The following is a 24251-nucleotide window of genomic DNA, read 5'->3' on the forward strand; positions in this document are numbered from 1 at the left end:
ATGAAAAATAGAGTACTGGTTCAGATTACCACAGTTTTCTACCCTCGCTGTTCATGCCTTTAGCCCACATTCCCAAACTCTGTATGGAGTTTGTCCAGCTGACAAATAGCTAGTAAATATTTTGGAACGAGGGCAATTTATTGTACTGAACCTGAATAAACAAAAGTCCAATTGAGTCACGTAATATTTTAACTTAGAAAAAGATTCCCTTTTAAAAAGAGAAAGTCGTATTCCAGTTTTACATTTTTGTTCTCAAAGAGGGGCTTCATTATTATTCATTCCACAATATTGACATGAACAGCACGAAAAACTCTCTGACTTTGGAAACATTGAAGGAGGTATTTTAGATTCATTGTGTAATTTGTATTAGCCCTTTGTTCTTTGAAAGTGACTGAAGTTTTCTGAAGCATTGGAGATTGCCACATACGGCGTACAGCTTAGATACTGCATACTCTGAGCAGTGCCAAGCACGTTGAAGATGTCACATCACAGGCCCACTGCTTATCGGCTATGTGTCTTTGCTCATTCCTTTAGTTTTTTTATATTTAATTTTATTACTAGTCTGAACTTCTTGGTGCTATAACTTTTATAGGTTTGTAAAAGGTTAATATGAAAGTTTTACTAAATACCTAATAGCAAAAATAAGGAAAAAGAATCTGATTGTCAAAATACTTCTAATAGCAGTTCTTTCAGTAGTGAGTACTTGAAGAAATTTTTTTAAATTAATTATAGTTATTTAAAGGAAAGTAGAAGAAAACATGCTTGTTTTGAGGTTAGGTTTGTGACTGAATAGCAGATTTTAGTCTTTCCTTAAACACCCCATCCCCAGTCTGAACTTTGGTGGATTTTTGCCAATGAAAATGGAGAAAGAGGTGAGCATTTGCTATATGCCTTGAAATAGAATTCCATGTAGTAGGTGAGTTGTTGTTTTTATTTCAGATTGCTTTGGCCTTGAACAAGGTGGATGGACCCGATGTGGTAAGAAGGCCTTTAAAAATAGCTACCTTCCAAAATTTGGTTTAGGCCATAACACAGAAGGAAATGTAATTTAAGAAATGTGTCTGTTTTATTGCTTTACAGTGTAAAAATAAATGCTGATTGTAGATATTTTAATAAGTGAATTCTCATTTTAAAATAGTATAAGTTTAGCTGGTAGAGAGTATTCATTCCTTTCTCTTGATGGTACTTGAATTTTGCAAAAGAGGAAAAACAGTATCAATGACTGCTCAGATACTTAAGGTTAAGATCTTTGTTCCTGGGGGACATTTGGTAGGGAAAAAAGGAAGGTCTTAGTAGTAATGGCTCTTTGCTTTTCCTCTGATAGTATTTCTTAAATCAATTTACTTAGTGTTGCTTCTTATGATTAAACTAGCTCTGAATGTTGTTGGTTGGGTCTTTTGTCTTTCTTAGTCACTAATATTCTTTTAATGTTACATTCTTCAACTTCCCTTGTAATTGTTTTGTGTACCAAAGGCTCTTAAAGATTCTGACCAAGTAGCACAGAGTGATGGGGAGGAGAGCCCTGCTGCTGAAGAGCAGCTCTTGGGAGAGGTACTTATTTCTTTCCTTTTTAATTACATTGGGAAAATATGTGATACTTGTTTATCTCACACTGAAATATGGAAAATTTGCATAACTACTTGTTCCAAAATGAAGTTGGAATATATTGTTTTCTTAGAGATTTTGGGGGTAAGAGTTTGTTTACTTGTTTGACAGAAGTATCATCTATGAAATCTTTAGTTCTTTGACCTAGCTTCTGGATTATGTATTTTAAAATTAACAGTTGACATGAGATTGACTTAATTTGGTCAGATGGATATCAGCATGTCAAAATGAAAAGAGATCTTACTCAGAAATCCACAGTACATTGCATGTAAAGTTAATCTTTTTTCTTGACACATTAATATTTAGGGCCTGCTATCAGTGGCAGAGGCTTCTAGATTAGTCTTGAACTTTGAATCCAGGCATAGAATTTTTCACTAAATAAACTGTCATGATTTACTGATTGTCATGATAAATGTGTCACGAGTTGTAGTTGACAATTTTTATAACCCATTAAAAAGAGTCCTTGAACACAGAGTTGTATCATTAATTTTTTTCCTTTTGTTTTTCTGGGTTTTTTTTTTAACCATTACTAAATCATTCTGTACTTTTCTTGCTTTCTAGTTATATTTCATCTTGGAAAATTAATCAACAAGTTCTTGTTTCTCATCTCATCTTTGACTTTTTCATTGTTCTTTCTGATATGGAAATACTCTGACTATAGAATGTTTCTTACAATCCTTAGCTAAGTTATAAGAATAATTCATCAGTAAATTTAGACTTTTACAAGATAATTATTAAAAAACACTTTCCATAGAAGTAGATCTAACATTTATTTAACCTGAAAATAAAGAATATGAGTAAAATCTTTGTAAAAATTTGAACTAATTTTGGTAATACCTATTCAGAATTGTAGGATACATTGAAGGAATGTACTTTCATCTATGTACAACTAGATTAACTATGTATTATCAAATAGAGGACCATTTGGAAATACACCTATGAATTAATAGATCAGAATAATATGTACTTAACAAAATGGTAGTCACCAATGTGTACTTTCAGAGTATTTGAAAAAATTTTGTTTAGGGAGGTAAAATCTTCCCCTTTACCTTGATGATGCTATTTATCAGATATAGTAGTTTATACATTGAAAATACTTAACATGTAATAAGCTATTTTTTTCAGCCTTATATTTCAGAAGTCCATGAATAAGGGTTTATTGTTTCTTCAAAGACAAATTTGAAAAATTGTGAGTTAAAAAAAAAAGGTTTTTTAGTTGTTAGTGAATATAATCAGATCAGTATCTGATTATTAATGTGAATAACTTAAGCTCTAAAATTTTTTTTTTTTTTAAGATTTTATTTATTTTTTAGAGAGCGAGCGAGCAAGAAACAGCATGAGAGGGGAGAGGGTCAGAGGGAGAAGCAGGCTCCCCGCTGAGCCGGGAGCCCGATGTGGGACTCGATCCCAGGACCCTGGGATCATGACCTGAGCCGAAGGCAGACGCTTAACCATCTGAGCCACCCAGGCGCCCAAAATTTTTTTATTTGAGCTTTTAAAGTTCGAAAATGCTTCTCTTTGGTTAGGGAAAGAATTAAGGTTATGGTTATTCTCCTGTAATGGTATTAACTAATTAAGCATTATTTACAGATGATGCTACGCTGTGCCCTGCACTAAAATTCCCCAATCCAAAAATGCCCCTGACTTTGAATACTAGGCACTCACATTCAGATGTGTAGGTAGCGCGATCACAGAAGATAGGTATTTTATCTCATGCAAGACAGCTATGTTTTTCTTTCAGAATTTCTCTGTAATCTCTGATACAATTTATTTTTGTCTTCTTGTGAATTTTTATACATACAAAGCATTTAAACTATTTTCCAGCAATATGCCTTCTTTATGTTTCTTTTCTTCTAAAGAAAGAAAATATAGAATTTCTTTTTACTCAGTCTTACATGTAGTCTCAGGAGTTTATAACAGAACTGTGTATCTTTTTACCAGACCAACCTGCTATTGCAGGTATGACTAATTTAAGAGAATACAAAATCTGCAATTGAATTTGAGTATATTCATATAGTCTTTTATGTAGCATTTGTACAAGGGCACCAGGTGATTTTTTTTTTTTCAAGACTGGTTCAATTAAAATAAAAAGACCTTATAACTAAACCTAATGATTGGACAGAAATTTTTAGACATGTAGAAAATTTTCGATGTATAGCAGCAGGGTTGCTTTAAAATCTAAATACAATAAAATTAAAAACGTGTATTTTGCATGTTTCAGGCTATTCTTATTTGAAGTATCTAAGAAAACAAAGATTCTTCAGTAATTTCTGAGCTACCAGTAATAGATTATGTACCCTTAAGGTTTTTTTTAACATTATTCCTGATAACCTTGTATTTTATTTATGATTGTATAATGGGAGTTAATACTTAGGAAAGTCTTGGATCTGAGAACTTTTCTGGAATACTTGGTATGTCATTTAGTTAGTAGGTGAATAATCATGTATAAATCTTGTGTTGCTAGTAAATTATTCCAGTTTCATTCTGGCTAAATTGCTGTCCTTTCCATCTCTTTAGTGCATTAAAGAGGGAAAACAAGTATCTGAATTTCTACCATCAGCAGGAGGAACATTTAACATCTCCATCAGTGGCGGTAAGTACCTATTTCATTTTGATTTTTAGCCATTTGAAAGCAAATAGTCCCTAACTTTAGGTTACAAATGTTTTGTCGCAAGTGGTAGAGGGTTGAAAAGAAGAACTCAGTTATTTAGTATATGTAATCGGTCTCTTGGAGATAGTGGTATGTTCTGACATCTCTGTGATAAACAACTGTATAACAATCTCTATTACTCCAGTTTAAAGAATCTGAAAGATGTGTTATTTTACCTGATTTTACTTACATGCATCTCAGTATATTTCCATCGACCTCAAAAACTTTTGTTAGAAATTAATCCACTAGTAACATTCAGAAGTTAGCATTGTTTTTTCCTTTGTGTGTACATGTAAAAATTGATATGTATAGGATTTTTTCTTGTAACAAAAACTTTATTTAACTTGGATGTATTATTTCCTCATTGCAGATATTGATGGTTTAATTACTCAGGCTTTGCTGACGGGTAACTTTGAGAGTGCTGTTGACCTTTGTTTACATGATAACCGCATGGCTGATGCCATTATATTGGCCATAGCAGGTGGACAAGAACTCTTGGCTCAAACGCAGAAAAAATATTTTGCAAAATCCCAAAGCAAAATTACCAGGGTATGTTATTTTAAAAATAGATAAACTGTAACACCTGTTGTAACACTTATAAAAGCAATACAGTCTTACTAAAGATAACTGAAATGCAAAAAACCCAGTCATAATTCCTTGAACCAGAAATAGTTATTGTCGATGGTTTGGCACTGTTATTATTTTTATTTTTTGTACTTTGTGTATATAACTTTTTTAATGAAAAGTACTTTTCATTTTTTTATTGTAGAAAAGTTAGAATATAGAAAAATATAAAGATAAAAATTTTAATTTTAAAATTCTGATTCTTCCATCAAATTGGTACATACCCTTTGTACCTCTTCCTATGTATTTGTAGAATTTTTAAAAACAGAATCAGGCCCATATATGTGTATATATGTGTGTAGTTTTGCTTATAGATATTGCCACTTACGTTGTAAATGGTTTACCATTTCATTAAAGAGTCTTACAAAAATTTTTAATTGCTCTATAATGTTTTATAGTAAGGATATATTATTTCTCTTACTTTTGAGGTGTTTAGGCAGTTTCTAATATTTTCCTAATACAGATAAGATAGTGATAAACATCTTTGTTGTGCCCAAGGATTTTATGTGATTTCTAACTATTTAATGAGGCTGTAAGTCCTAGGAAAGGAATTTTTGGTGCAGAGAATCTGAACATTTTTAAGGCCCTGCTTAATGTTACTAAATTTCTTTCCATAAAAGTTGTCTCAGTGTTCAGTCCTGTCAGCATTGGTTGCTGTCAGTCTCCCCTGCCTTATCTTATGTCACTCCCTCCCTTTTATCTTTCAGCCACACTGGCTGCCTTTCAGTTCCTCAGACACTCTGTGTGCCTTTCTCCCTTGGGACTTTGCACCTCGTGTTCCCTTGCCCTGGAATGTCGGGTTTTTTTTTTCTTCTTTTCTTTCTTTTGTTTTAATTTAAATTCTAGTTAGTTAACATACAGCATAATACTAGTTTCAGGTGTACAATTTAGTGATTCAGCACTTCCATACAATACCTGTACTCCTTAATCCCCATCACCTATTTCATCCACCTTCCCTCTGGTAACCATCAGTTTGTTTTCTATAGTTAAGAGTCTCTTCCTTGGTTTGCCTCTCTCTCCTTTTCCCCTTTGCTTATTTGTTTTGTTTCTTAAATTCCACATATGAGTGAAATCATATGGTATCTGTCTTTCTCTGACTGACTTATTTTGCTTAACATAATACTCTTTAGCTCCAGCCACATCATTGCACATGGCAAGATTTCATTCTTTTTTTATGGCTCAGTAGTATTCCATTGTCTGTATATACCACCTCTTCTTTATCCATTCATCAGTCAGTGGACAATTTGGGCTCTTTCCATAATTTGGCGATTGTTGATAATGCTGCTAAAAACATCAAGGTGCATTTATCCCTTCAAATCAGTATTTTTGTATCCTGTGGGTAAATACCTAGTAGTGCAATTGCTGGATCATAGGCTAGTTCTATTTTTAACTTTCTGAGGAACCACCATTCTGTTTTCCACAGTAGCTGCACCAGCTTGCATTCCCACCAACAGTGCATGAGGGTTCCCCTTTTTCCACATCCTTGCAACATCTGTTGTTTCCTGTGTTGTTAATTTTGGCCATTCTGACAGGTGTGAGGTGATAGCTCATTGTAGTTTTGATTTGTATTTCCCTGATGATGAGTGATGTTGAGCATCTTTTCATGTGTCTGTTAGCCATCTGTCTTCTTTGGAAAAATGTCTATTCATGTCTTCTGCCCATTTTTTAATTGGATTATTTGGGGGGGGATTGAGTTATATCAGTTCTTTATATATTTTGGATACTAACCCTTTATCAGATATGTCATTTTCATGTATCTTCTCCCATTCCATGGTTGCCTTTTAGTTTTGTTGATTGTCCTTCGCTGTGCAGAAGGTTTTTATTTTGATGAAGTCCCAATAGTTTATTTTTGCTTTCGTTTCCCTTGCCTCAGGAGACATATCTAGAAAGAAGTTGCTACAGCCTATGTCAAAGAGGTTACAGCCTGTGTTCTCCCCTAGGATTTTTATGGATTCTTGTCTTATATTTAGGTCTTTCATCCATTTTGAATTTATTTTTGTGTATGGTGTAAAAAAGTGGTCCAGTTTATTCTTTTGCATGTTGCTGTCCAATTTTCCCAACACCATTTGTTGAAGAGACTTTTTTTTGCCATTGGATATTCTTTCCTGCTTTGTCGAAGGTTAGTTGACCATATAGTGGTAGGTTCATTTCTGGATTTTCTGTTCTGTTGATCTATATATCTGTTTTTATGCCAGTACCATACTGTCTTGATGACTACAGCTTTGTAATATACCTTGAAGTCTGGAATTGTGATGCCTCCAGCTTTGCTTTTCTTTTTCAAAATTGCTTTGGCTATTCAGGGTCTTTTGTGGTTCCATACAAATTTTAGGATTATTGTTCTAGCTCTGTGGACAATGCTGTTGGTATTTTGATAGGGATTATGTTAAATGTATAGATTGCTTTGGGTAGCACAGACATTTTAACAATATTTGTTCTTCCAATCGATGAACATGGAATATCTTTCCATTTCTTTGTGTCATCTTCAGTTTCTTTCATCAGTGTTTTATACTTTTCAGAGTACAGGTCTTTTACCTCTTTGGTCAGGTTTATTCCTAGGTATCTTACTATTTTTGGTGTAGTTGTGAATGGGATTGATTCCTTAATTTCTCTTTCTACTCCCTCATTATTGGTGTATAGAAGTGCAACAGATTTCTTTACCTTGATTTTGTATTCTGTGGCTTTACTAAATTCCTGTATCAGTTCTAGCAATTTTTTGGTGGAATCTTTGGGTTTTCTGCATAGAGGATCATGTCATCTGCAAATATTTAAAGTTTGACTTCTTCTTTGCCAATTTGGATGGCTTTTATTTCTTTTTGTTGTCTGATTGCTGAGGCTAGGACTTCCAGTACTATAATGAATAAAAGTGGCGGGAGTGGACATCCTTGTCTTGTTCCTGACCATAGAGGAAAAGCCCTCAGTTTTTCCCCATTTAGGATGGTATTACCTGTGAGTTTTCATATATGGCCTTTATTATGTTGAGGTGTGTTCCCTCTAAACCTACTTTACTGAGGGTTTTTATCATGCATGGATATACCTTGTCAAATGCTTTTTTCTGCATCTACTGAAAGGATCATATGGTTCTTATCCTTTCTCTTATTGATATGATGTATCATATTGGTTAATTTGCGAATATTGAGCCACCCTTGCAACCAGGAATAAATCATATTTGATCATGATGAATGATTTTATTTTAATGTATTGTTGGATTCAGTTTGCTAGTATTCTGTTGAAGATTTTTTGCATCTATGTTCATCAGAGATACTGGCCTGTAATTTTTTTTTTAAAGATTTATTTATTATTTTTTTGAGAGAGAGAGAGAGAGAGAGTGTGTGAGCGGGAGGAGGAGCAGAAGGAGAGGGACAGTCAGACTCTGCCCTGAGCACAGAGCCCTACGTGGGGCTCGATCTCACAACCCTGAGATCACAACCTGAGCTGAAACCAAGAGCCGGATGCTCAACCGACTGAGCCACCCAGGCGCCCCTATAGTTCTTTTTTGTGGTATGTTTATCTGATTTTGGTATCAGGGTAATGCTGGCCTCTTGGAATGAATTGTAAGTTTTCTTTTCTGTTTTTTGGAGTAGTTTGAGAAGAATAGGTATTAACTCTTCTTTAAATGTTTGGTAGAATTTGCCTGTTAAGCCATCTGGTCCTGGACTTTTGTTTTTAGGGAGTTTTTTGCTTACTGAATCAGTTTCATTGCTGGTTATTGGTCTGTTGAAATTTCCTATTTTCTATTTCTTCCTTTTTCAGTTTTGGTAATTTATGTTTCTAGGAGTTTACCTATTTCTTCTAGGTTGTCCAATCTGTTGACATACAGTTTCTCATAATATTCTCTTATAATTTCTTGTATTTCTGTGGTGTTGGTTGTTACTTCTCCTCTCTCATTTGTGATTTTATTTATTTGGGTCCTTTCTCTTTTCTTTTTGATAAGTCTTCCTAGAAGTTTATCAGTTTTGGGGCGCCTGGGTGGCTCAATCGTTAAGCGTCTGCCTTCAGTTCAGGTCATGATCCCAGGGTCCTGGGATCAAGCCCTGCATCGGGCTCCCCACTCAGCGGGAAGCCTGCTTCTCCCTCTCCCACTCCCCCTGCTTGTGTTCCCTCTCTCGCTATGTCTCTCTCTGTCAAATAATTAAATAAAATCTTTAAAAAAAAAAAAAAAGTTCAGTTTTATTAATGTTTTCAAAGAACCAACTCCTGGTTTCATTGATCTGTTCTATTGCTTTTTTTAGTTTCTGTATCATTTATTTCTGCTCTAATCTTTATTATTTCCTTCCTTTTACGGGCTTTAGGCTTCATTTGTTGTTCTTTTTCTAGCTTCTTTGAGTGTAAGGTTAGGTTGCTTATTTGAGATTTTTCTTGCTTCTTGAGGTAGGCCCGTATTTCCCTCTTAGAACCACTTTGCTGCATCCGAGAGGTTTTGGACCATTGTGTTTTCATCTTCATTTGTTTCCATGTACTTTTTTTTATTTCTTTTTTTAATTTCCTATTTGACCCATTCATTGTTCAGTAGCATGTTATTTAACCCCCATGTATGTGTGACCTTTCCAGATTTTTTTTTGTGGCTGACTTCCAGTTTAATAGCATTGTGGTCAGAAAAGGTGCATAGTATGACTTCATTCTTTTTATATTTGTTGAGGCCTGTTTTGTAACCTAATATATGACCAATTCTGGAGAATGTTCCATGTGCACTTGAAAAGAATGTGTATTCTGCTGTTTTAGGATGGAATGTTCTGAATATATCTGTAAGTCAATCTGATCCAGTGTGCCATTCAAAGCTATTGTTTCCTTGTTGATTTTCTGTTTAGATCTGTCCATTGATGTGAGTGGGTTATTAACTACTATTTTTGTCTTATTATCAATTACTCCTTTTGTGTTTGTTATTGTTTTGTATATTTGGGCACTCCCATGTTGCGTGCATAAATATTTACAATTATTATAACTTCTTGTTGGATTGTCCTCTTTATTATTATATAGTGTCCTCCTTTGTCTCTTGTTACAATCTTTGTTTTAAAGTCTAGTCTGATATTGCTATTCCAACTTTCTTTTGATGTCCATTTGTGTGACAAATGTTTCTCCACCCCCTCACTTTCAATCTGCAGGTATCTTTAGGTCTAAAATGAGTCTCTTATAAGCAGCATATAGATGGGTCTTGTTTTTTTATCCATTCTGACACCCCATGTCTTTTAATTGGGGTTTTTAGTCCATTTACATTCAAAATAATTATTGATAGATATGTATTTATTGCCATTTTATTATTGTTTTGTGGTTGTTCCTGGAGATTTTCTCTGATCTTTCTTGTCTTTTTTTCACATTTTGCTGATTTTTTTTAGTGGTATATTTGGATTTCTTCTTTTAATTTCTTGCATGTTTTTTAGTGGTTTTTGATCTAGCATTACCATTAGGTTTGTGTATAGCCTCTTCTGCATATAGCAGTCTGTATGAAGTTGATGTTAGTTTAAGTTTGAACTCATTCTTTTATCCTCTCCTCCCCATTGTTTATATATGTTATTATATTTTATATCCTTTGTGTGTGTGTGTGTGAGAGAGAGAGAGAGAGAGAGAGTGAGTTCCTTGACTCATTTTCGACTTCTGGGGTATTTAAGATAATTGGATAATTACCTAGTTGTATTCACAGGACAAGGTAAGCCTAGGGTCCTCCTACTCCTCTGCCATCTTCCTGTTTCCTGACCTGTTTTTTTCTTGAGGAAGTTAATTCTGACTTCATATCTCACATGTACTCCATCAGACCAGGTCATGTTTCCCTGTTAAATGTTTTGATAACACCCTATACTTTTCCTTCCCAGCCTATTTATAAAATATGTTTGTTTGATGTTGTTTGAGGAAAAATAATAACCATCTTTTATGTCAGTTGGTTCAAGGATATACTTCACTTTGCTGCTGCTTTATTCTGCATGAAATACTTTGAATAGTAGTTTTGAATGATATGATTGATTAGCCAGAGTTAATTTTTACTAATAGACCAAAGGCTTTTAATTCTCCCTTTATTTTCCTTTCTTAAGCTAATTACTGCAGTGGTGATGAAGAACTGGAAAGAAATTGTTGAGTCTTGTGACCTTAAAAATTGGAGAGAGGCTTTAGCTGCAGTATTGACTTATGCTAAACCAGATGAATTTTCAGCCCTTTGTGGTAAGAAAATGAGCCTTATAGTTATATTTATATTATGTATATGGCATAGCATATTTTAAATAAAATTACTGAGAGGTATTATTAGAAATTTTTGCAAACCAACTAATCACTCCATAAGAAAAAGAAGTTCTCATTTGAATGCTTTTCTCAGAATTATTAACTACATTATTTCTCCATACCTAGTCATTATTTTTAATGATTTTGGTTTCAGGCGGACCAGAGTTGGAATCTTGCCTCTGCCACTTACTAGCTGTCTGACCTAGGAAAGATTACTTTCTAAGCCTTAGTTTATTATTTGTAAAATTGCATGTAATCAGCTTTCACTTAATAAATATTAGCTTGATAGGGGCGCCTGGGTGGCTCAGTCATTTAAGTGCCTGCCTTCTGCTTGGGTCATGATCCTGGGGTCCTGGGATCGAGCCCCACGTCAGGCTCCCTGCTCAGTGGGGAGTCTGCTTCTCCCTTTACCTCTGCTGCTCTCCCTGCTTGTGCTCTCTCTCTCTGTCAAATAAATAAAATATTAGCTTAATAAAATTAGTAAATATAGCATTTGAATGGAAATTACAAATTACCATTAAAGGCCATGACTAGACTGGTGGCTAAGGAATGATACTCCTTATTTGTAAGAACAGAAGCTTTAGGCTGCTGGTATAAGAACAACCGACCATTTGCTACCTTGAAAGCATTATGAGAATATGAAATTTATAAGGTATTAACTTTATTATCGTAAGTAATTTATAGTAGTCCTGCCTACCATTGATGTTCATTCCAAATGTGCCGTATTGTAGTCTACTACTTACACAAACATCAGATACAATGAAATGGAGTTAAATGTTCATTAGGATTTTTCTGTTCAAATATTGTTCCCATTTATTATTTTTTAATATAATTAATGGAAGTTCATTCTATAGCTAGGTATATAGAATCTTGTCAAGCCATTTATTATATACAGTTAGTCACACACTTCCATTCTTTTAACAAATAAATATTTACTGAGCATTTACATAACAGTGATTTTGTTTTTACTGCTCATTGGTTGTGAAATTTAATTCATACTTCTGAAAATATTATTGGCCTACTTACAATTTCATATACAGATTGCTTTGAGTATAATCTTATTTTGTTTTCCTCTTGATCTTTAGATCTTTTGGGAACCAGGCTTGAAAGTGAAGGTGATAGCCTCCTGCAGACTCAAGCATGTCTCTGCTATATTTGTGCAGGGAATGTAGAGAAACTAGTTGCATGTTGGACTAAAGCTCAAGATGGAAGCAGTCCTTTGTCCCTTCAGGTTAGTATCTTTGAAACTTTGTGTTGTCTTTCACCCTACTTATATTCTAGAAATTGATTCATTCCAGAAATTCATTGCTTTCGCCTTCATTATCTATGTTTTAGAAGTTCTTTTGCTGGATAATTTATGTGTCTTTGTAGCTATATTTGGAGGGACAAAGTATGAAATGATGGAATAGGTAAAATGGGGTCGCAACTGTTTATGAAATCAAGGTTATAATTTGGTAGTTTATTGGGGGCAGCAGATGGCAGTAGCATGAAAACAGCCCTAGAGTTAATTCTTTTTCCTTATGTTTCTCTCTCGCTGCCCTCTGGTGACTCTGTCTGTCTTGGGCAAGGAAAGAAGCAATGTGGGCAAGGAATGGGAGGCATCCCCAGTACCAATAGAGAATAGATTAAGATATTCATGGTTAAGGGAAAATGAAAGTAAGAGGTAAATGGAATCCTATATAGCACTACAGCCTGGGCAAGTGGGGTAGTAAAAAATATGGGGACTCTTCTCAGCCACTGAATAACTATATATTTAGAACTTTTTTTCCAAGCATTTAATCAGCAGAGTCTCATAATATTTCATTCAAGTATATTTCTTTTTCTCTCTGGAAAGAGATTTTCTCAATAGAGTTGTTCTTTTAAAGATCCCTCTATTGAAACTAAAAATCTGGTAGGAAATCAAGGCTTTCCTTCTAAGTGCTTCTGAGAAAAAGCACGCTTGCTTCATACTTCTGGATCTGTGTACCTTTGAAGGACAGATAGGTAGGATATTCTTGTGCTTTATACTTGAAGCTCCCCATTATTGAAATAATTGGTATCAAAGAGCAACATGAGAAACTTTGGGTTGAAATAGTAAGCTCATTGGAGGTCATGAAATAGTAAGCTCATGGTAGTACTACTACCTCATAGTAGTACTGTTTTTATAGTGTAGCTAGTATGATATTTTTAGTCATAGTTCGTTTTATACCTGCTGGAACCCAGCTTCTGCCTTTGGATATCTGCCTATCACTTTCACTTTGGATATTTGCCTACTTTAGCTCACAAGACAAATATCTGGCAGTTTAAGGATATTTAGAAGGTGGTAACCTACGACTTATCCATGAATAAGAGACCTTCTTCCTCCTTCCTTTTTTTCGGTTTACTTAAATTGTGGTCAGCTGTTGCAGATGTTTTTTAGAAAGAGAATAATAAGATGTACTTTTAGTAGGTTTTAGAAACCTTCATAACTCTTTTATCTTTTCCTGCTTTCTTTCATATATATCTTGGTATCTTTGTCTGGTTCTCCTTCTCTCTCCCTTCTTTTTCTCATTTAGGATCTTATTGAGAAAGTTGTCATCCTGCGAAAAGCTGTACAACTCACCCAAGCCATGGACACCAATACTGTAGGAGTTCTTTTGGCTGAGAAGATGAGTCAGTATGCCAATTTGTTGGCAGCCCAAGGCAGTATTGCTGCAGCCTTGGCTTTTCTTCCTGAAAACACCAACCAGGTAATTAGAATTGACGATTTTTCTTCTTTTAATATGTGAATAAAGGTGAGTCCAGTAGGTAGCACTCAGTATTAAACATACTGGTAGGTAGAATGTTTTAGAGCAGTTGAATTTCTATCATCTGAGTGTAGGTGAATATTACTGACAATTATTCAAGGATCATTTTAGGTGTAGCCAGACTGTATCAGAGAGATAGGATACTCTTGTTGTATGATAGATCCCTTTCTACTGAGGGGCATACTATTTGAAGAAAATAAATGGGGAAAGGACCAACTTTTTGTTTCTTAAGCCAAATGCTGATTCTTCATACAATGTTCTTTGTAGGAATCTTCTGTGTTGAAAAGCTATAAATATTTAATACTTAACCAAACAAATGGGGTTGTGGTTTTAAAATGCCACCCCAGACATAGATACTAGTAAGGAAGTTCATTTTATATACCATTCCAGTCTGATATTTTCTGGGGACATGTGTGTGTGTGTGTATGTGTATTTGGGGCGGGGGGGCGAGGGGCGCGGGGAGAGGCATAGGGAGAGGTAGGGAGAGAATCGTAAGCAGGCTCCATGCCCAGTGTGGAGCGCAGCATGGGGCTCCAACCCACAACCCTGAGATAATGACTTGAGCTTTTCGAAATCAGGAGTTGAACACTTAACCAACTGAGCTACCCAGGCGCCCCAGGACAAATACATTTTTAAAGTACTGAAAGCAAAGAGAATTACATTTCTAATTTAGTGTCCTTATTTGGTGTCCATTAAAATGGGCTTTTTCAATGCAGTGGAATTCAGTAATTGACTGACTATATAGTGATGGACACAGTTGCCAGGATTCTTTTCCTGAGGGAGTTTCCAAACTCAAACTGAATATAGACAAGTAAACATACAATTCCAAAAGTGATACATACTGTGAGAGAGGTAGTAGGGCTGTGGAAGCACAGAAGAGGGCAACCTAAATTTAATAATAGAGCATGGGTGGAAATTAGGGTGGGATTTGAGGACAGTTTTCCACAAGTAGGATGTTTATATCTATATTGTGTGTCTGACAGAGCTTAATTTTGAGTCTTGAAGATATTTTCTTATTTCTATACATTTTATTATTAACTTTATTTTGTTTTAATGGATTTTTTTAGTTAAATGTTTTCAGTATTTTGTCTGTTCTAGGGAATTATCAATAAATTTCATTGAGTAAAAATACTTATATCTGTGTTCCAGGATTATGGAGGTATGACTAGTTGGTTTTGAACACACTTACATGTCATATCTTTATGAGAATATTAGGTAGAATAGAAACATAGGCTTTATGATGACTTTGGCATAATAGTTTTATGCCTTTTTACTTAATAAGATCCCATTATTAAGTTATAAGACCCTTTATTTTAAGAATAACTTAATCTAAAACCTTTAGATCTTCTAGCCTTAGTATTAAACTCTTTATTTTCATTACCATTTCTATAACAACATACATTTTCTATACATCATTCTTCATGTTTTCTTTGGACTTTTAAAGAACGTTCTTTATGTAAAAATACACAATTTCGAAGTTGCTGTCTTCTATGTATCTCAGTAGACCCTTAGTTTTTTCTGGGGAATATGTTCTGAGACTTTGTGATATCATTATAGTATTTAATCTTCCTCCCTAATAGGCAATAAAATATACCTTAAAGTTTAAATGACAGCTTTAAACCTTTAATGAATTTATAGAAATGTATGATTTTTAAAGATATTAAAATCAGTTCTTGCTGAAATATTTTAACATTAATTTTTTGTTGTTGTTTGTTAATACCTAGAACATGTATGTGGTCAACTCACACTTATTGTAGATCTGTATAATTATAGACCTGCATAAGCTACTGTGAGTGTGACATCTTACTCTTTTAACTTATTTCCAGCATCTCTTTTTTTTTTTTATTATTAATTTTCCTCTCTTTCTCAGATCACCATTTTCTTCCATCACCATCTTTAGCAGTTGATTCTTTTGAGGGGCCTTATTTCCCTATAAAGAAACAAAGTTGTATTTTTTTTAACACTTTTATGATTTGTGAGCATTACTCAACTACAAGAAAATATAAAAGAGCAGAGATGATAAGTGACACTGATCTTACATATTACTATGTAGTGGGTGTAATTCCAATCCCTGTCTCAGTTAAATTACAAGTCACACTATATATCTTGGACCTTTGGTATCAGTCTTGAGTATCAGAATCCATGATGTGAAACCCTCATGTGCCAGGGTCTGTTATATAGGAAACAGCATATAAACAAGGAGCATATGACCGATCAAGCTTACTTGAAGAAAAGCAACATGCTATCATATAGTTGGGTGAACGCTAACAGTTTGCTTTGTTTTCTTCCATTACTTATTTTAGCCAAATATTGTGCAGCTTCGTGACAGACTTTGTAGAGCACAAGGACAGCCTGTACCAGGACAGGAATCACCTAAAATTCCTTATGAGAGGCAGCAGTTGCCCAAGGGCAGGCCTGGACCAATGGCTGGCCACTCACAGATGCCAAGAGTTCCAACTCAACAATATTATCCGCATGTGAGTGATACGGTCTGGATTAAGTAGAACATTTATATATTTCTCTTCAAATTGGTGGTTTTAGTTTATTGGGTAAGAAACCTTAATCTGCTATGATAAAACTAGACAACATATTATTTTAATAGTTTTTATATTCTTGGAAGTGGTATTTATGGTCAGTTTTTTTAAATGATCACTTTAATCTAGGCAAACAGATTATATTTTAAATATAAATTAATTTAAGCTCTCTGGGGAGATTTCTTCTTATTTCTCATCACTCATACTTCCCTTACACATGTACATATGTTCTTGAAACTGCTACAGTTTGATTCATCCAACAAACTATAAGTAAAGTAGTGGGAACAATTTTTTGGGTGATTTGGTTAATATTATAAAATATTCTTAGAAAACGTACTCTTTTTTTTTGAGTATTCTATTCTGAATCATTATTATAAGTTTACCGTGTCTCCTGTATTCCTGGACCCGCAGATAGCCTTCATGTTCTTAAATGGAAAGTACATTTTCATAAGTAAAAAATGGTCTTCACTGATAACAAAGTTAGCAGGTACTCTGCCCATTTTAAAATACAACAGATTAGGGGCGCCTGGGTGGCTCAGTCGTTAAGCGTCTGCCTTCGGCTCAGGTCATGATCCCAGGGTCCTGGGATCAAGCCCCATATTGGGCTCCCTGCTCTGCGGGAAGCCTGCTTCTCCCTCTCCCACTCCCCCTGCTTGTGTTCCCTCTATTGCTGTCTCTCTCTCTGTCAAATAAATAAATAAAATCTTTAAAAAAAAAAAAACTGCTTTAATAAATAAATAAATAAATAAAATACAACAGATTATTTTAAAAATGAGTTAATTATGGGCGCCTGGGTGGCTCAGTTGGTTAAGCGACTGCCTTCGGCTCAGGTCATGATCCTGGAGTCCCAGGATCGAGTCCCGCATCGGGCTCCCTGCTCGGCAGGGAGTCTGCTTCTCCCTCTGACCCTCCCCCCTCTCATGCTCTCTCTCTATCTCATTCTCTCTCAAATGAATAAATAAAATCTTAAAAAAAAAATGAGTTAATTAAATACAACAGATTATTGATAAAATTGACAAGGCCTTTTTTTTTTATAATTTTCTTTTTTTTTTAAGATTTTATTTATTTATTTGACAGAGAGAGAGAGCAAGAGAGCTTGTGAATACAAGCAGGGGGAGCGGGAGGCAGAGGGAGAAGCAGACTCCCCACTGAGCAGGGAGCCTGATGCGGGACTCGATCCCAGGACTCTGGGATCATGACCTGAGCTGAAGGCAGACGCTTAACCAACTGAGTCACCCCAGCGTCCTGACAAGGCCTTTTTTATATTTCATTGCAGCAAAAGTAAATATAAAATCATGGAAAACTAAAAAAAAAAGATCAATTTGTGTGCTTTTGTCTATTGTACTTTTGATTAATACTTAATAGATTACATTTGATTTTAACTTTTGTTTTTTCCTTTATTTGACAATTATTTTTTTGAGAGCTTTACTATGAGTGTCTATCTTTATTCTACCTGTTGGTATATTGGTAAACAAAACGGATTAAATTTCCCAATCTGTGGAGATTGCACTAGTTTTAGAAAGCCTATGCATAGGTAGGGCAAAGCAGGCAATGGCTAGAAAAACTGAGAGGCAGAGAGGTCAAGTGACAAGCCAGTTTTAAGACTTAGAGCTTGAGGGCGCCTGGGTGGCTCAGTTGGTTAAGCGACTGCCTTCGGCTCAGGTCATGATCCTGGAGTCCCTGGATCGAGTCCCGCATCGGGCTCCCTGCTCGGCAGGGAGTCTGCTTCTCCCTCTGACCCTCTTCCCTCTCATGCTCTCTCTCATTCTCTCTCTCTCAAATAAATAAATAAAATCTTTAAAAAAAAAAAAGACTTAGAGCTTGAATTTCTTAGCATTGTGTGGCTAGTTAATGGCCAACTTGGTGTTAGAACTTTCAAGCCCCTTTAGTTCAATCACACTGTCTCAGGGTACTGAAGTGAGACACCCTCTATATTGGGAAAAGAAAATATTTACTCTTTATGTCCCTGGGTTTATCTGTCTTTCTGGGAAGATGTAAAAACACTGGAAAACTTTTGTTATACTTTGACCTAGCAGTCTCATCCTTTGAGAAAAGAAAAACAAATTCAGTAGTAAATTAAGTAGTGATTTTCTTGATTAAAGCTTATCTTATGCTGAATGAAGAGTTTCTATGAAGGTTTACTTGACAAAAAAGATTGTGATGGCTTAAAAAATTTTTTTTGAAAATCTCAGGACTCCAGGGTAAGCAGCGTGGTATAGTATAGCAAATACTGGTCTGGGAATCAGGAGGCCTGATTCAGTCCTAGCAATGTCACCAGCTAGTTGTATGGACCTCAGCAAGCCCCTTCATTTCTCTGGGCGTTGGTTTTCTCAATGGTAAAAGGTGGGGATTAGACTGGTTGGTCTCTAATATTCTCTGATTGTATGTTTCTAAGCCTCATATGGAACTAATAAGATTTTTGTGGTTCTAATAAAATCCAGAAAAGGGAGCTCATAGCAATATATTTACAGATCTAATAGTAGCATGAATACTATTAATGCTTCAAAATCACTTTTTTACTCAATTACCTTCCCCCCCCATGTCTTCTTTCCTTACCTACTTACAGGAACTAGCTTTTTCCCCTTATTCCTGACACTTGAATGGCATTGTTTTTTATGCTTTAAGTTTTCATATTGATTTTTCTCCTGCCTCCCTCCCCCTGTTTCATTGTGAATGTGTGCTTTTCCTTTGGAATCCCAGCTACCTTGAAAGCAATTGCCTGACTAACATATAGTATCTTGCTGTTCTTACTTTTTGCTTTGCATCCGGCTATTATTGCCTTTTGGGTTTTTTTTTCTTCTTTTAACATTTTTATTTTTTATTTTCTGTGATTGGTATTTCTTTGTTCAATTCAGGTTAGAATTGCCCCTACTGTCACTACCTGGAGTAACAAAACTCCTACCGCCCTTCCCAGCCATCCACCTGCAGCCTCTCCCTCTGACACACAGGTATATCCTTCATTATTCATCTTTGAGCAGAATTCCGCTCACCTAAATATATATAGTTAAATATTCTCTACCCCCCCCCCCCGCTTTTCTTAAGTTCTCCTCCCCCCATCTGTCTGCCTGCTTATTGCATTTTAATGCTTTAGGATGCAAGAAGCAGTTTTTAGGACAATTCGTTTATTTTCTTATCCCTCTCCTTCTTTTGCAGTTCTTTTTTTTTTTTTTAAAGATTTTATTTATTTATTTGAGAGAGAGAGAATGAGAGAGAGCATGAGAGGGAAGAGGGTCAGAGGGAGAAGCAGACTCCCTGCCGAGCAGGGAGCCCGATGCGGGACTCGATCCTGGGACTCCAGGATCATGACCTGAGCCGAAGGCAGTTGCTTAACCAACTGAGCCACCCAGGTGCCCCTCTTTTGCAGTTCTAAATTGACCTCAGCTAGAAAAATATCAACTAAAGTTCTAACAGTGGTTTAAATCTGATTTCACTGAAGATTTTCTTTTTTCTTTCTTTGTTTTTTGAGCATTGCAGAAATTGAAGAGAAGCGAAAGCTCCCTTGTGGCATTTATGCTTATATTTCCAAAGTGTGGAGTAGTGGATGAAATTAGTAGAGATGGAAAATCCTGGTGACTTAGTATGAATATCACTGACACTGTTTTATGAAGTTATTAGCATCTGTTGCCATTCATTGCATTTATTACTTTGGACCTGTTTAATCTTTAAATCACTTAGAATGTGTTGCTCAGAGAATGTGTTCTAAAGAAGATAGAATGTGCAAAATGCAGGGTTTCTTACACAATAATTTTTTTTTTTTTTTTTTAGAAAAATAAACACAATTCCATTTCAGAGATTATAAATCCATTTGGGTAAGATTCTTGGTTCCAAATGTAATCCTCCTTTTTATCATATTCTCATTCCCTAGGGAGAAAATCCTCCACCTCCAGGTTTCATAATGCATGGAAATGTTAACCCAAATGCTGCCACAGCTCAGCTTCCCACCTCTCCAGGTCATATGCACACCCAGGTACCACCTTATCAACAGCCACAGCGTAAGTAGTGCAACCCTGAAGTCCTTGGTACAGCCACATGTCTTATTCTAATGGCGAAACCATTCGCTTTGGAGCTCCAAACCCATGATCAAATCAGTTTTAACAAGTAAAGAACCATTCTGTGTAGGACTTGAGAGAGACATGGTTTCCCTGGGAAGCATCCTGAATCAGCATGCGAGGAAACAGCTCCTGTGTCAGTCCATTCAGAACAGTTGGCTCCTGTTCCTGAGTGATTACTAAGGACAGTGAATTGTCCGATGATTTGGGTAGGAACAAAAAACAGAATTTTTGAAAGGATTTGGTTGCATATTCTTTTCCTTTAAGCAAGATGACACTAACCATTTTTGGAAAAATGGTTCCTAGGGACATTTGTTTTTGTTGTTTTCCATTTATATCATCTTTTTAAGAAATAGACTTTATTTTAGAGCAGTTTTAGGTAGCACATTTGAGTGAAGAGTACAGAAGGTTCCAGTATCCTCCCTGCCCCCATGCACAACCTCCTCTGCTATCAACAGCCTGCACCCCAGTGGTCCATTTGTTACAGTTAATGAACCTACACTGACACATAGTTAACTTAGGGTACACTGTTGGTGTTGAACATTCTATGAATTTTGACAGATATATAATAATGACATGTACCCACCTTTGGCTTTTGTTTTTTAGAAAACATTTGCACTTCGAAAGAAAATATCACCATTTTAAAATTTAATTGACCAAAAAAATAAAAATCTCCAAGGGGAAAATTGTATGACTAAACAACTATTACAAAAGCAAGAGGCCACTGCCTAGTAAGAACTAATCCTAATAAGTCTGTTCTGTACTAAAATGGATGTTCTTACTTAACATGAATACAGATTTGACACAACTTTTCGCTCGTGGTCTCTTCAGAGTAAAATAAGTACAGTTCTAGTAGATTCATTCTATAGAAGTCCATACCTAGCCCTGGTCATGAAGAATGTGATAGTATTCTCTAATTTGGGCTCAGATCTTTGCATTAGAATGTTAGTTGGCTGCCTGAAGGCTTACTAACCAACTGTGCACAGTATATAAAATATTGTATAGTAATTGTTTTGGCAGGGACCATAGAGAGTTGGCTTTTAATCTGGAACTATGCTCAAAATCACAGTTTGAGTAGCTGATGATATTACCAGATGTTGGAGAAGGTATTTGATTCATAACAATAGTGTTCACCCTACAGTTCTTACAGTGGGAGAGATATTGAGCCACCACCAGAGTCCCTATAATTTACTGTAAGGGGAAGTGCTTTGAACATGTAATTCCTGCGTGGTTCCATCTGGGAGCTAGTAGGTGTCACTGCAGTCTTTTCCCAGGGGCAGGAAAGTATCAGTCTTGTAGTTCTTGGGTCTGATGATTCAAACATTTTTTTTTTTAAGATTTTATTTACTTATTTGAGAGTGAGAGCGAGAGAGAGAGAAAGGACAAGTTGGGAGGGAGGGGCAGAGTAAGTGGGAGAAGCAGACTCCCCACTGAGCAGGTTGCCCGATACAGAGCTCCATCCCAAGACCCTGAGATCATGACCTGAGCCAAAGGCAGATGCTCAACCGACTGAGCCACCCAGGCGTTCCTCAAAGATTTTCATAGCCAACAGCAGTCTGGAGATGGCAGATTTCAAATATTGGATCCAATGACTCTTAGTATTATTTAAGGGTATCCAAGGTATCAAAAGCATAACACGGAAGTGTTAATATTTGGTTGTAGCTTATTGTTATAAGAATAATGATGAAAATAATTTCCGTAGAGTGAAATAACTTTGGGTTTTTCTTATTGCTGTCTGAATAAACTTACAACTAATTAAAATTTCTGTTTCTTCTCCTTGGTGTAGCTTATCAACCAGCCCAGCAGTATTCCTTCGGAACAGGGGGGTCAACAATGTATCGACCTCAGCAGCCTGTTGCTCCTTCTGCTTCAAACGCTTACCCTAACACCCCTTACATATCTCCTGCTTCTTCCTATTCTGGGCAGTCTCAGCTGTATGCAACACAGCACCAGGCCTCTCCACCTACCTCCAGCTCTGCTGCTTCTTTCCCTCCTCCCCCTTCCTCCGGAGCATCCTTCCAGCACGGCGGACCAGGAGCTCCACCATCGTCTTTAGCTTACGCGCTGCCTCCTGGAACAACAGGTACACTGCCTGCTGCCAGTGAGCTGCCTGCGTCGCAAAGAACAGGTCTGCGCTTGAAAGGGGTGTGGTTTGGCTCCCTCCTTTATTGTTTCATGAACACCTGGGTGGGTGGAGGGCAATCAGGTCTGACTCTGTGTAAACAGAGTGATCTGAGGTGTCAATGGAGTTTTTATAACAAATTCTAAAACTATTTCTGAAAGTGTGATTGTCCCATAATGAACTTTAGTCGCTAAATGAGGAGAGCTTCAGAACTTCAAAAGGCTAAGAGTGTATCATCAGCCTCTGAACTTAAAATAAGTGATAAGAAATTAATTGGCAAGATAAGTGGTGGATGAAACTAGATTTAATTGACATTTCTTTAGAGCAAAACTTTGTTCTGTTCTTACTGAGAAGTTTGCAATTTTTAAAATTATTTGTGCCTTTAACTCATTCATGGAGATTAAACAGTATAGTGTCTTAATGAGATTCTACATAATTTTTTTTTTTTAATTTTATTTATTTATTTGACAGAGACAGAGACAGCGAGAGCGAGAGCAGGAACACAAGCAGGGGGAGTGGGAGAGGGAGAAGCAGGCTTCCTGCTGAGCCAGGAGCCCGATGTGGGACTCGATCCCAGGACCCTGGGATCATGACCTGAGCCGAAGGCAGTCGCTTAACCAACTGAGCCACCCAGGCGCCCCGAGATTCTACATAATTTTATGTTTATTTATAAAAATGAGGGATCTCGATATGCTTATCTAAAGGAAAAAAGTGAGAGAACACAACTGACAGGATCTCTAAGACAGTAGAAAGTCAGTGGACAATAGTGTAGCGATTCTTCATTAGGGCAATACCAGCCTCAGACATTTTGGGAATTTCAAGGATTAGATAGATAGATAGGTAGATAGTCTAATAGTGTAGTTGTGCCTAAAATTTTCTAATTAAAATCATAATTTTAAATTATTTTTATGGTGAAATACATGTTTTATAAATTCTGGTTTATCTCATTACAATTAGAACATTATATTAATATTTTATGGGTAGGCTATATTATCTGATTTTTATTTGGGATAGTAATAGAGGCTCAAAATCATGTTATAAAAAGGGACCGATGAATCAGGGTTAAAAACCATTAACCATATTGGTTAAGAATGTAGGCTTTGAAATTTGACTTCCTGGGTTTGTGTCCCAGCTTCACTACTATCTAGTTATGTAACTTGGAAAAGTTCTTTAAACTTGTTCAAGCCTATTTCCTCAGAATAATAATAGTACCTACTTATAAGCTTATGAAGAAGATTGAATGCATTAATATATTATTAAAACATTTGGAGATAGTGACTGTAAAATTTGCTTTGATTACACAAAAGCTGACTCAGTATTAGCGCTCTGTGCCTGTTGGTATTTGAAAATAGTTTCCCTTTTAGATTATAACTGGTTTTTGAACTAGAGGGGCAAAGAGATGAATGAATCTTGCCTTGCTCCTAATACTGAAGTTGTTCCTGCAGAGTCCAGCATATATATTTTTTCTTTTAAGCAGTAGCTGTAATTACTGAAAATACTTTTCATGAAATAGGATCTATTGAGGAAGTATTCTTTTCTAACAAAGTTTTATGGATCCAGAATTACATACCTATCTCCTCTCTTCTCTAATACATAAAATAAAGTCCAAAATACCAGAAATCACACACACACACACACACACACACACACAATATCTGTATCACCCTTTACTGCACAAACAAAATTTCTGTAACTTTT

General features: G+C 35.9%; 1 protein-coding gene across 7 annotated transcripts in view; it reads left to right on the forward strand.

The window, feature by feature from the left end:
- The window catches only part of SEC31A (SEC31 homolog A, COPII coat complex component), a 73925-nt gene that overhangs the window by 30486 nt on the left and 19188 nt on the right, over window positions 1-24251 (forward strand). For 2 of the 7 annotated variants that reach the window (XM_021702461.2, XM_044912921.1), the window contains exons 13-22: window positions 940-978; window positions 1474-1551; window positions 4123-4198; window positions 4626-4804; window positions 10900-11026; window positions 12169-12314; window positions 13618-13791; window positions 16152-16325; window positions 20248-20374; window positions 22218-22559. In XM_021702461.2, the coding sequence (XP_021558136.1) occupies window positions 940-978; window positions 1474-1551; window positions 4123-4198; window positions 4626-4804; window positions 10900-11026; window positions 12169-12314; window positions 13618-13791; window positions 16152-16325; window positions 20248-20374; window positions 22218-22559 (1462 nt within the window). The remainder of the gene's footprint in view (window positions 1-939; window positions 979-1473; window positions 1552-4122; window positions 4199-4625; window positions 4805-10899; window positions 11027-12168; window positions 12315-13617; window positions 13792-16151; window positions 16326-20247; window positions 20375-22217; window positions 22560-24251) is intronic. The other 5 variants (XM_021702463.2, XM_021702468.2, XM_021702464.2 and 2 more) reach the window with 5 other exon arrangements.

The sequence above is a fragment of the Neomonachus schauinslandi genome, chromosome 2, assembly GCF_002201575.2.
Source record: "Neomonachus schauinslandi chromosome 2, ASM220157v2, whole genome shotgun sequence".
NCBI lineage: Eukaryota > Metazoa > Chordata > Mammalia > Carnivora > Phocidae > Neomonachus > Neomonachus schauinslandi.